Here is a 13,156-nt window from a genome sequence, read left to right on the forward strand (position 1 = left end):
AGAGGGAGACACAGAATCCGAAGCAGGCTCCAGGCTCTGAGCTGTCAGCACAGAGCCCGACGTGGGGCCCGAGCCCACAAACTGTGAGATCATGACCTGAGCCGAAGTTGGATGCTCAACCAACTGAGCCACCCAGGTACCCCAGTTCTCTTAATTTTCTAATTAGATTTTTATCTTGATCTTTCTCAGGTACTGGTACCTTGGTCCCCTAAAAACCAAAGCGGCTCACTTCTTCAGTACTCTTAAGGTAAATGCAATTTACAGTGTAGAAATTTGCCCTGTGTTATTGTGTTGTTAGTCTGTGATGTGTGTATTTGGATTTTGAAAAATCCCTTGCTACAGATACATATGACATGCTCCAATGCTGTAAAATGGGGGATATTTACATAGGTACGAATGCAGAAAGCATTCCTGTTAACTAAGCAGTCACCCCTCCTCTACCAGCTCATTCCCTCCATTACCAAACCCATACTTAATTTGTTGTTGATATTCCATTTCTTTTTTGCCTATTTATTCACTCACTCTTGCCAGACAAACCTGAAACAGAATGACCTAGATCTCATCAGTGATTTGTAAGGGTATCTGTATTAGTATCTGGAAATGAATTGGAGATTTGTATCTGAATGTAGGATCGTACAGACTTGTGTATAATGAAGTCTGCTTCAGACAGTGCTAGCGAAATATGGGTAGTAGTTACTGTCTTGGACGGTACAAATAAAGAATATTTCCAACATTGGAGAATGTTCTATCGGGCAGTGCTGCAGCTATAGACTATACACTGAAAAATGTTGGCATAGAGAAAAGCTGAACAATGTGTATTAATGGAAATGCTAATAGGAAAGTCATCCTTATCTGCGGGTGATCTATTGTATTCAGCTTTTATGCAAATCAAAGCTCTAAACACAAAATTTGGCAGGTCAATCTGAAAATTGGCAGATGAAGTTTGTAGTGAAAACCTTGGTTCTAATGTTAATATTCAGAGTATCAAGTGTTTTTCTAACTATAAAAGTGATGTATGTCCATTGCAAAACATTTGGAAAACAAAGCTCCCTTTACCTTCTAAATAAATTCCCACTGTGTTAAAGAAATGTAAAAACATGAAATCCCTAAAGTACTAGGGGTAACCAATTTACATGATTATGAAAACGAACTTGGAGGACAATGTGTTTCTACACTGAAAGCAGACTAAAACGCAAAATGCATTGTTACTCTTGCTTAAGAGAATAATTTCAGTGGTGGAGTAGTAGGTGCATTTAGGAAGAATAGAGTACCTATTTAAGTTGTAGAGTAGGGAGAATGTGAACTGGTTCCACCATTTCTTTAGTGAACAGTTATTTATTTATTTTTTTTTAAGTTTATTTTTGAGAGAGAGAGTGAGAGCGGGGAAGGGACAGAGAGAGAGGGAGACACAGAATCCGAAGCAGGCTCCAGGCTCTGAGCTGTCAGCACAGAGCCTGATGTGGGGCTTGAACTCACGAACTGCGAGATCACGACCTGAGCTAAAGGCAGATGCTTAACCTACTGAGCCACCCAGGTGCCCATTGAACGGTTTTTAATATCTTTTGTGGCAAGCCCTGCTAATGCTTGGAATACAAAGTCAATTAAGGCCGGTTTCCTGCCCCCAAGAAGGAGAATGTGAAGGACAAGTAAATCCGTGGTTTGGCAAGTGCTGGGAGAGCATGGAAGGATGAGGTGGGAGCGGAGAGGAGGGGCACTCATATCTGACTCAGGGACAGCAGTCTTTTCAGAGCAGGGAACAGTTTTACTAAAGTTTGAAATCTGTACAAGACTAGATCAAGGGAATTCTGAGTGGAGGAGCCACTGTGGGATGGCCCTGTGCTGTCACGTGGCCAGTGTAATAGAATGGCAGGAAGGGGGTTTTGGGGGGTTGGGGAGGGGCCGGTCACGGCAGGTCTGAATGTGGGATCTAACTTATACCATTAAAGTGTTGGGGAGTTACTGAGTCTTAAGCAGGGGAGAGACATGAGCAGGTATGCATTTTAGAAAAGTTACCTGTCAGCAGTGTAGACAAGAGATGGCAGTGGGCGGTTAAGGCGAGGGCACCAGATCGAAGATTGTGGAAGTAAGTCAGGTGGGAGGGGATGAGGCCCACGTAGGGTGAGAACAGTGCGTGTCGACAAGGAGGATAGATTACAGAGATACTGAGGTTGACCCCTCACAAGTGGGAAGGAGAGTATGGGACCCCCAGATTTCTGGTCTCAGGGACTAGTTGGCTACCTAGAGTTTTCCATCAACATTGCCAATATTAGAGTAGGATCAAGTTTGCAAAGAGAAATGAAATGTTTAGTTTGGCATATATGGAGTGTAACCTCCCTGGGGTACAGGCCAGTGGAGACATAATTGAGACTTTGGTCTGAAGAGACCGGTGTAGACATCGTAAGTGTCTGAGTGCCATTGTGACTGTGGGTTGGATGAGGATGTGTGCAGGACAGATGGTCAGGGATACAGGGATGGCCCCAAGCAATGTAAGCATTTAAAGAGCCTCAAAGCTGCCTCCGGAGCCGGAGCCCGGGGGGAGGGAAGTCCCCGGGAGGGGACACACGCACACTAGTGGGAGCCAGAGCCTCGTGAGGCAGCGGCACAGAGGCTAAATAAGGGCAGGAAAGTGTCCCCTGAGCTCGGCGGCCTCTGAAGGTCTGGTCGCCTCCTGAGTGGAGCTGCTGAGCCACATTGAAGCAAGTTAGGGAATAAATGGGAGGGGAAGAAGTGGACACAGGATTGGGCCACTCCTTCAGGAAGCCTGACTTTGACGGGAAGGAGATAGAAAAGGCAAAAACTAGTGAGAAATATGGGGCCAGTGGAGTGTTGTTCTTATTGATTGGAGAGAGAGCCGTGTCTTTATACCCTGAAACAAGAGAAAGGGAGACTAGGGACAGGTGAGGGGAGACACAAAGCATGACAGGTGGCAAAATGCACGTGCGGGAAGGAGGGCGTGGGGCCCACGGATGGGCCTTGAACAGAGGAAGGGGAGCCCTTTCCCTTGAGACAAAAGAGAAATAAAGCAGAGGTCCAGGTGGAAACAGGTTTACAGAGTGTTCAGGCAGTTCTCACTGATGTCTCGATAGTCTCGCTGAAGCGTAGGGAGCAAAGTGATCTGTTGAAAACGAGGTGGGTGGTAGTGGGAGGGGGGATTTGAAGAAAGATGAAAACAGGGAGGTTGAGAAGGATTATCAAATGGCATTGAGAACCTGAGAGCAAGAATTGTGACACTCATGTGCCCCTTTCCCTGTATCAGTTCTTAGCTGGAGTGTTGTTTGCCCTTCTAATAACACTGAGCCATGATGTGCAAGTACAGAAACCTAGTGATAAGACTGATCCAGAATAGGGGCTTTTCAGGGCCCCTACTATGGAACACCAAAGACATAAGAGAGCCAACAGTGATGGGAAAGGAGCGATTTGAAGTAATCAACTGTTAATTAGGTACTGAAGGAAATGGGGTCAGGGACAGGAATTCTCAATGTGATTAGAAATGTGGTGTGGTTAGGATATTCAGGGCTCTAAAACTAACACTCCTGTCTTCCTCTTCTGAGTCTGAACCAGGTTATGAAAGCAAATGCAGGAACCAGGCAGAGGGAGATCAAAATACCAGCCTTATAAATGTCAGCAGGAGTAAAGGACACAGCTTAGATAATACGGTCACAATCAGATTTCCGAGTACTCCAAATTGAATTCATCCCCTTAAAATGTCTCCTTCAGGGCAGACTGCTGTAGGAAGCAGAGTCCCCAGGACGGCCGCTTTCAGAGAGAGAGAGAGAGAGAGAGAGAGAGAGAGAAACCAAAATTGTTACTCCTTTGTAATTCACTGCATGGAACTCTGAGAACAGGGAGGAGTGGTTCACCCTAAGAGGTATATTGAGCACAAAAGAATCAGTCAAAAGAAGAATATGGGGTGTGGTTAGAGAGTAGGATATCAAGGTTTTAGACTTCCATGGTGGAATAGTTCTGGGTAACAGGAACGACCAGGATGTGGCCATGGAAATGGGTGGCTTGGGGCGGGGATTAGAGATGATGTCAAGGACTGAGAGGCTAGGGTGTTGTTTTAATTATTCCTGTAGTCACTGATGAGGTGGGCTTGGGGTGTCAGGAAGTAGAAGACAAAAAAATCTAGAGTGTGAGAATGATGGACTTTGAAGCCTTGGGCTGGATCACGAGGCTGGCCGAAGCCACTCTGGCCTCTGTGTGGAGTACGATTCCAGCAGTGAAGAAGGTATTCGATGCAGCGGGACTGCATGCGTGTCATTTTTGTGTCATTTTCTGTAAACCGAAGATAAACTCTTTATGGGATGATTGTATGCTCATTCAAATGGTTGTTTTTGGAGAAGCGTAAGCAGTGGAGGTTAGTCCACACGGACCTTCTGCTCTGTGAGAGCCGTGGAGGCAGCAGTCACGGAGTTCATGGTTCTCAAGATAGAAGACAGGCCTTTGGTAGGAAAAGAAAGCTTGGGGACTCCATGCTGCAAAGTAGAGATGATTCCAGTCAGCGAGAGATTATTAATTAGCGTCCAGGCAGGTGCAGGTAGAGATACTCCCAGAGTTGGGACCGGTGTGTGCCTGACAAGCTTCTCTCTTCACATTAAAAGGAGTGGCCTCAGACTCATCAAGCCTCTATCTCGTACACGGGACCCACAGAGAGACTTCCCAGTGGAGCAGAAGAGACCCCTCCCCGGCCCTCTTTGTACAGGAGAATCCTGCGAAGGCTCGCGTCCTTCTGGGCCCAACCGCAGGACGGTGAGCCGTGTGGTGGTGCCGCGGCCCGTTCGGGACTGCCTGGCCTGGGCCCCAGATCAGCGCGAGAGACTTCTCTCGCGCAGGGGGAGCCTTTCAAGGATCCTTGAATTAGCCGTGTGTGCGCCACAGAGCAGGACCCGAGTCAGCACAGCGTCCCGGATGTGGCAGCAGCCCGTGCCTTTGCCGACCAACTGCGGCTCCCCCGTTCTGTCACCAAGCTTGATGTTATTGTGGCTGCTTGGGTAGGGGTGTCGCAGGCGTAGAGATGCCACTGGCGCGTGGCTCTTTGTCCTGTGTGTAAGAGCTGGGGAAGGAAACGGGGGGAGAGTCAGCAGCCAGGCTTAGGAGGCCAAGCGGAGCAGCCGGCAGCTGGCCCTTGGTGGGGCAGTGGTGGAACGCTAACGGGAGCACTTGACCTGAGTCTCATGCACCCACGCAGCCCTGTCCCAGGAGCTGAGCCCCGAGGTCTGGAAAGAAGTGCAGCTGTCCACCATTGAACTGTCCATCACCACACGGAACAGCCAGCTGGACCTGACGGTGAGTGTGGCTCTTTATTAGAAGAGCATTTGGTATCTGGGAAAAGTGACCGAGAGAGAGGAAAGGAAAGGGAAGAAGAGGGTGTGGTGTGCTTTTAAGGAATAATAGCAATGAAAAGAAACAGCAAGTGAACAGCCCGCTTAATGGGCTCTGAGCAAGGATTCTGGCCACTGCTTAGTAGACACGAAAAGTTGACCTGTTCCCTTTTGTCGTGGGAATAGAAAATTGTGGAACTTTACCTGAGCGACTCTCCATTATTTTTGTGACTACATTAAATGTATGGACTTAGGTCCCCAGGAGAAAAAAAAGATATATATACATACATAGAATCCAGTCTGTTGATATACACTGTCCACTGCAGTGGCCTCTAGACCCGTGGCTCTTTGGGTTAAATAACTCTAGCACTCATTTCTTTAGTCACAATAGCCACATTTCAAGTGCCCGTTAGCCATAGTGGCAAGTAGCTACCACACTGGAAAGCACAGATACAAAATGTTTCCGTTAGTGCAGAAAGTTCTGGATTGTGCCCCTATTGACAATGCACCAAAAAATGTTGACATAATACAGAGGTCGGCACACTGGTCTGCCACCTGTTTTTGTATAACCCACAAACTAAGAATCGATGTTACATTTTTAAATTTTTTTTTTTTCAACGTTTTTATTTATTTTTGGGACAGAGAGAGACAGAGCATGAACGGGGGAGGGGCAAAGAGAGAGGGAGACACAGAATCGGAAGCAGGCTCCAGGCTCTGGGCCATCATCAGCCCAGAGCCCGACGCGGGGCTCAAACTCACGGACCGCGAGATCGTGACCTGGCTGAAGTCGGACGCTTAACCGACTGCGCCACCCAGGCGCCCCTCGATGTTACATTTTTAAATGGGTGTAAGAAAATCAAAAAGAATATTTTGTGATGTGCAGAAAGAATAGGAAATTCGAATTTCAATGTCCATAAGTAAAGTTTAATTGGAAGAACCACGTTCATTCACATACATGCTGTCTGGCTGCTTTCGTGCCATGACGGCAGAGTCGAGTAGTTGCCACAGACTCTCTGGCCCCAAAGCCTAGAATATTGACTCTCGGGCCATTTGGAGTTTTCTGACCCCTGTTACAGAGAAAACCTTAGTAGTTTATGTTAGTGAGAATGCTAATAGAAAAGTTGTCCTAACCTGTGGACCAATTACTAAGATCGGGTTTTATGTAGATCCAAGTAGTATGTTTACACTTGACCCAGTCAGTCTGGAGACTGAACGTGGGGATTGAACGTATGAGTACCGTGGGGAGTTCGCCTCTAATATTAACAGAGTACTGATTTGTTTTCCAACTATAAGAGTAATATGTGTCCGTTCTATAAGATTTGGATAACACAGCTTCCTTCCCCTAGATTAATTCAAGTTGGATTAAAGAGTTAAATTAGAAAGATATAAAACCATGAAAGCACTCGACTGAAAGCTAAGTGATTATTGATGTAAACTTGGGGAGGACCAGGTCTTTCTAAGCATGGCATCTAAAGCAAAAATCCTATTGATGCATTTGCCTACTCATAATGAAAGAAACTATAAACAAACTTTTAATGACAAATTGGGAAAAAGAAGTGATAGAGCAGGAGTTAATAGCTTTCTTTTATAACAAATTCTTAAGAAATAGGCAGAGTACTAATATAAATAATAGGCACAGAACAAGAATAGAAATTCACAAAGGACATAAACCTGAAAAAATAGCTTACATTTGCTGAATGTAAGCAAGGCACTGTCCTAAGAATTTTACATAGTGTCAACTCATGGGATCCTTAGAACTACCTTATCAGGTAGATGTAACTTTTATAAACATGTAATGGGTAAGGAAACAGAAAAAACTCTCAACACCGAAGAAGTGCAAATTAAAATAATAACTATTGAAATGTCCTAAATTAAGCATGCTAGTGTGCCCTGTTGGGGTCGGTGGGTCGGTGGGCGAGTGGGCACTCTCGTGCATTTCTGCTGGAACGGTAAATCAGAACACCCTTTCTTGATGGCATCTTGGTGATCTCTATGAGGCATCTAAAACATAAGCACACCGTTGGCCCTGTTAAGTATGTTTCCAGAATTTATGGTACAGGAACAGTCAGATGCATACGTGGTGTAGACATGCCCTTCTTACATGATGGGATTCTGAACACACTGGTGGGAGTGAATGTAGTAAGGTTGAAAAAATAGTTTTTGTTCCGGAGGATTTCAAGAAGAAAGATAAAATTTCTAATTACGCATTGCTTTTATACCCAGTCTCTGATAATGTGTGTTTCTAGTATTTTGTTCATGTTCCTCATCGTCGTTCTTTTCTCTGATGATGGAATACCAGTGAATGGATGGAGTTCAGTCGAGGATGTGATTGTGGCTCAAGATTAGCCACATGCAATTAGGAGAGTGTAGGGTACTGTGCTGCTTATCACCCGCAGCAGCGCATTCATTTCCTTTTTCCACACCTCTTTGTAGAAATAGAAGCAAATGCAATAAAATAATTCAAAGACAATGATGCCGCCATGTAATAGCTCAAAATTCATTTATCGTTTAAAAAAGTACATTCAGAGTCAAAGAGGCTTTAAGGGGTGTGGAGTGTGTGCAAATTAGGATCTCTTGTTCCGCTCTGTTCACTGTATTTATAATAGCAAAGTGTATGAAACAAATGAACCAAGGGACTGGTTAAATACATTCTGGTGCATTTATTTAAAATGTTCTCTGTTTACGGACATGGAAAGATAGTTATCATATATTGTTAAGTGAAAAACCAGGCTAGTGTGGTATGCATCACATGATTCTATTTTTATTTTAAAAAGAAACACTTTTACTCTCTCTAAAAAAAAGAAAAAAGAAAGAAACACTTTCACCTATAATTGAGTTTGGTGAATGATGGAGGCAGGGCTTCAGTTTTATAATCTTTTCTGATAGAAAGCCAGTTGTCCAAGCAGCATTTACTGAATTTCCTCACCCTCGTCTCCCCCATCTGCTGTAAACCCCCGTTGTATTGTAAGTGTAGGTATGCATGGACGTGTTTGCAGTTTCTCTCTTCAATTGATCTGATTTTCTAGGCCTGGATTAGTACTATGCTGCTTTTAATTATTATCGTTTTATAAGTCCTTCAGTGTTTTTCTTCTTAAAGAGTCTCTTGGCTGTTCTTGGCTCTTTGACCTCTATAAATTTCTTAAAAGGTTTATTAGGTTTCACATAAAAATCTGTCATATTGATCAGGATTATGCTGAATCGGTAGATCAGTTTGAGGAGAAATGACATTTCTATAATATTGACTCTGCTATCATATGAAGTGGCATAGCTCTTCATTAGGTTTTTAATGCCTTTCAATGAAGTTTTATAGTTTTCTCTAACATGTTGTCTTTTGTTGGATATATTCCTGGTTATCTTAATTTTTGATGCTATTGTAGATAGTATCCCTTAAAAATTCATTTTCAAATATTTTAGGTGGACATGTAATTGATTTTTTATAGATATGTGATCAACAATCTTATGACCAAGTTCTGATTTATCATTTATGGATTCCTTTGGATTTCCTAGGGATTCATCCATATCAGCTGCAAGTGGTGCAAGTTTTGTGTTTCCTTTCAACTACTTGGCCTTCTAATCTTTTCTCTTACCGCCGTGGCTGGGACCTCAGTTGAGTGTTAAGTAGAAGCAGGGCTAGCAGACGTCATTGTCTTACTCCGATGTAGACAGAAAGGTTTCGTGGCTTCATTCTTGAGTTTGATGGGACTTTTTAAAAATGTTTATTTACTTTTCTGAGAGAGAGAGAGAGACAGAGTGTGATTGAAGGGAGGCGCGGAGAGAGAGGGAGACACAGAATCTGAAGCAGGCTTCAGGCTGAGCTGTCAGCACAGAGCCTGACGCGAGGCCCAAACTCGTGAACCATGAGATCATGCATGATCTGAGCCAAAGTCGGACGTTTCACTGACTGAGTCACCCAGGTGCCCCTTGATGGGATTTTTTTTGTAGACACCTTTTGGAAGATGAAGGAAGTTCCCTTCTGTTCCTAATTTGCTAAGGGTTTTTTTTTTTTTTTTTAATCATGAATGGATATTTAATTTTATCACGTCCCTTTCCAGCATCTACTGAGCGAGTCTTCTCATGTAATTCTGTGTGTCTACGATGTTGATTTTTGCACATGCACTATTTGTAAAAAACAAATCCTAGTCTTCTGTGTATAACTGTCTACTTCTCCCCTTAGATGGCTAATATGCTTTTCAATTTCAGTGTGTCCACAACAGCTCCTGTTCTTTTCTTCCACCCCTGGATGCTGGTGCTCCATCCAGACTCCCCATTGCTGTTGACTGTAATTCCATTCTGTCTGTTGTTCAGGCCAAACATCTTGAAGCCACCCTCTTTCCCCTCCACATCTTTGTGGAAGTGCTGGTGGCTTCACCTTCTAATTACTGCCAGTGCTTAACACGATCTCCCCGAGTCACTGCTCTAAGCCACCATCATCTGCCTCGGTGATTCCAGTGGGTTCCTAAGTGGTTGCCCTGCTCCCCCCACCTTCCTCCTATTCTAACTACAGCAGCCAGAGAGGTCCTATTAAAATGAAGCCAGATCATATTTCTCTGCTTAGAACCTTCCAGTGACTCCTCATTTCACTCAACCTAACAGCTAAATTCCTTGGAATGGTCTATAGGCCCTAGGGCTCTGGCCGCCCTTCTTCTCTGACTTCCTATTTTCCCCTTCTCTCGCTCTACTCCAGCTACACTGGCTTCCTCACTGCTCTTGGACTTGTCGAGCATGCTTCCATCTTCGGCGCCCGCCCTGGTGGTTCTCTTTGTGTGGATTGCTCTTCCCTAGGCCAGTGGTTCTGAGTACAGACCTTGGGAAGTTGTTAGAAATGGACTTTCTCGGGGCTTACCCCAGGTCTACTGAGCCATATACTTGTTTTCTAATATATGCTGTAATTTACCATGTATGTTTCTATGTAATTTGCTATTTTTGCACTGATACACTCTCACATGCTTCTAGTATATTCTATAACTTATTATGGTTAGGGTTTATTTTTATTTTTTATTTTTTTGGTTATCTCCACTCCCCAGTCAAATATAAACTCTTTGTAAGCAGAAATAATTGGGTTTTTTTTAGTTCACCGATGTAACTCACACACCTAGAAGAGTTTATGGTAGTTGACACTCAGCAAGTTGTTGAATAAAAGGTGAACCTAGAGCACAGTCATCCCCTCTATGATCTGTAATTCCTGGGAGAGAGAGAAAGTTGTGCTTTGGTAGCGCTCTTTAGTCTTAGGCAAAGGCTGTCTGCTCTCAGCAGATATCCTTGGGCGACAGATTCTGAACCTGTCCAAAAAAACAAAACCTCTCCCCGAAGCAGACACAGACCAGATTTGTATCGCTAGCCAAGGCCTGGTAGTAAACGGGGGCGGAGGGGTATAAGAGCCCAGTCTGGTTTTATAGCCATTTCCTCATAGCTCCGTTCTTCCAGAGCTCTCTGTGGTCCGTAATGAAGTTTTAAAAACATTACCGTGGCAGAAACGAGGCTGTGGACCTTCAACTCTGGTCGCATATCAAAACTGCACGTAGAACATTAAAAAACACAAGTAGTGGGGCCCCGCACACCGAGCAGCGGCTCCAGCCGGTGTGGGGTGATGCTGGCGGACGGTGAGGATCCGGGCTTTGCCGGTGGCGGGGCTGAAACCTGGCCCGCAAGGGAGGGAACCGTACACACCAGAACAGCCCCGATGATGAGTGAAAGCCTCACAAATGTCCCGCTCGGAGTTCCGACAAACCTGAGTTTTCGTTTCGCTGTCTGGGGAGTAGGAACCAACCGAACAAGCAAGCAGTGATTAGCTTCATGCTACGTAAATTGTACCTCAACCAGAGTCTTAATGTAAAAGAAAGAAAGGGAGTGCATTCAGGATGGAGTTACTGCAAGTAAAGGCCTCTGTATAATAAAGAGCTTCAAAGTATAAAACTCTGGGGCAAAGGAGGACAACAGGCCGCGTTCGCCAAAATGTAGAGTGCTAATGTTCGTCTTCCTGACCTTGTAGAGCAAAGAAGACTTCATGAACATCTGCATTGAACCCGACACTGTCAGCAAAGGAGACTTCATAACCATAGGGTAAGTGGACTGGGCTCCTAGGAAGTGCAGGCTCAGTGTTCGTATCCTCAGAAACACTCTTCAGAGCGCGTGCCCAGGAAGCCTCAGATGGAGACCCGGCAGAGGACTCATCTGCTTTGGGGACCGAGACGCCTTCTTTCTTTCAAATAGCTGGGCTGACGGGTAGAGCACAGCTCTCCTGCTTTGGCCTTCCCTGTTCATTTTGGGAAAATCACGTCGTGGGAGCACGCGCTGCCTTTCCAACGAAGTGAAGGGTTCTGTGTAGCATTACAGTGTCCAGGATTTTGGCTTCAGGGTCAGAGTTACTGGATACAAACCTGGATCTGCCACGTCCTGGCCTCGTGACTTGGGCAAACGCTTTAACTTCTCTGGCTCCTTTCCTCTGTGTATAGAAAGGAATACTGTAATCCCATCTCACTACCTCAGGGTTGTCTTTGAGTCTCACATGAGAGTATGTGTGGGAAAGTCCTTGCTGTGAAGCACTTCAGAGGGTGGGTTACCATGGACGTCGGTCCACCTTGTCCTATTCCCAGGGCAGTAATGAAAAACCTGAAAAGGTATTGAGTACCTTGGACATTCTCCAGGCTTTTCCCCTTTTCCGCTAGCAAATCTTCTCCAGTCCTGATTTGTTAAGGCCGACCTCTGCCAGAGTTTTATTGGTTAAGAACGGCTTAAACCCTCCCCCCACCAGTCTTCCACCCCTCCGAGGAGCCTGCGTGTTGCCATGCCAACTCGTAATCTGCTCAGCTATGTTATTTTGTGCTTTGTCCCAGAGCTCCCTCTTGTGCCCGTCTAAGGATTAGACATTGCTGCTGCCGCAGCCCTGTCTCCATGGCTACTCCGTTGTCTGCACCAGAACCCGCAGCAGAATGGCTTTCATTGGTTTGTGTTGTTCTTGCCTTTGCTACAGTCTTCAAATGCTGAATAGCTGATTCTGCAGCCTTTGATTTCCTTGCTGTATCTGTCGTAGAAGGAAGAAGGGAAAAGCCTTTCCCTTCTCCTAGAGGTTGTTCAGAAGCCACACACTGTCTTGATTGAGAGCCTGGCCCACGGGGCCAGCTGTGCTCAAATTTCCTTCATAATACTGACGTCCAAAACTGAGACCAAAAACTGCTTATGTTTATGTTGCTTCGTGTAGGTGAAGTCATGATGCTCTGCATCGTTGCCGTCGACATTTTCATCGGCAGCAGTAACACGGTTTCCTTTGGTCTCTATAGGAAGCGAGATTCAGTCATGTCCGTTTCCTCTGGGTCTCTGAATAGAACATCGTGAAGCTGCTTTAGAAACCTCTGAAGTTCCGTATACTAACGAATTGGTTATCAATTAATGATAAAGAACGGACTAACTTGGATTAGCTTTTGCTCTCTCCACTGACCATGACAAGCTCTCCAGGGTGTATGTGCATGAGGCGGCGTGTGTGGTCTGCTCGCTGTGCTCCCAGGTAGATAGCTGTATATGCCAAGTGGTCTGTTAACGTGAATATAGAGCGTCCCCAGAACTGGTTGTTCATATACATCTATAACAGAAATGTCTCCTTTAAATTAGAATAAAGATATTTTCTCCTTAAGTAATGATGGACTCACAAGTATCAGATAGCAAAAGTTTAGTAAGTTCCCTACAAGAATTTCGATCCGTTCTTTTAAATTTTTTTTTTCAACGTTTTTTTATTTACTTTTGGGACAGAGAGAGACAGAGCATGAACGGGGGAGGGGCAGAGAGAGAGGGAGACACAGAATCGGAAACAGGCTCCAGGCTCCGAGCCATCAGCCCAGAGC

The 13,156-nt window shown here is 45.0% G+C and overlaps 1 protein-coding gene across 3 annotated transcripts in view; it reads left to right on the forward strand.

Moving 5' to 3' along the window:
• Window positions 1-13,156, forward strand: part of AGK (acylglycerol kinase) — an 80,744-nt gene that overhangs the window by 65,228 nt on the left and 2,360 nt on the right. For all 3 annotated transcript variants that reach the window (XM_030308589.1, XM_030308590.1, XM_030308591.1), the window contains exons 11-14: window positions 190-247; window positions 4,602-4,749; window positions 5,189-5,286; window positions 11,311-11,381. In XM_030308589.1, the coding sequence (XP_030164449.1) occupies window positions 190-247; window positions 4,602-4,749; window positions 5,189-5,286; window positions 11,311-11,381 (375 nt within the window). The remainder of the gene's footprint in view (window positions 1-189; window positions 248-4,601; window positions 4,750-5,188; window positions 5,287-11,310; window positions 11,382-13,156) is intronic.

This window comes from Lynx canadensis, chromosome A2 (assembly GCF_007474595.2).
Source record: "Lynx canadensis isolate LIC74 chromosome A2, mLynCan4.pri.v2, whole genome shotgun sequence".
Classification (NCBI taxonomy): Eukaryota; Metazoa; Chordata; class Mammalia; order Carnivora; family Felidae; genus Lynx; species Lynx canadensis.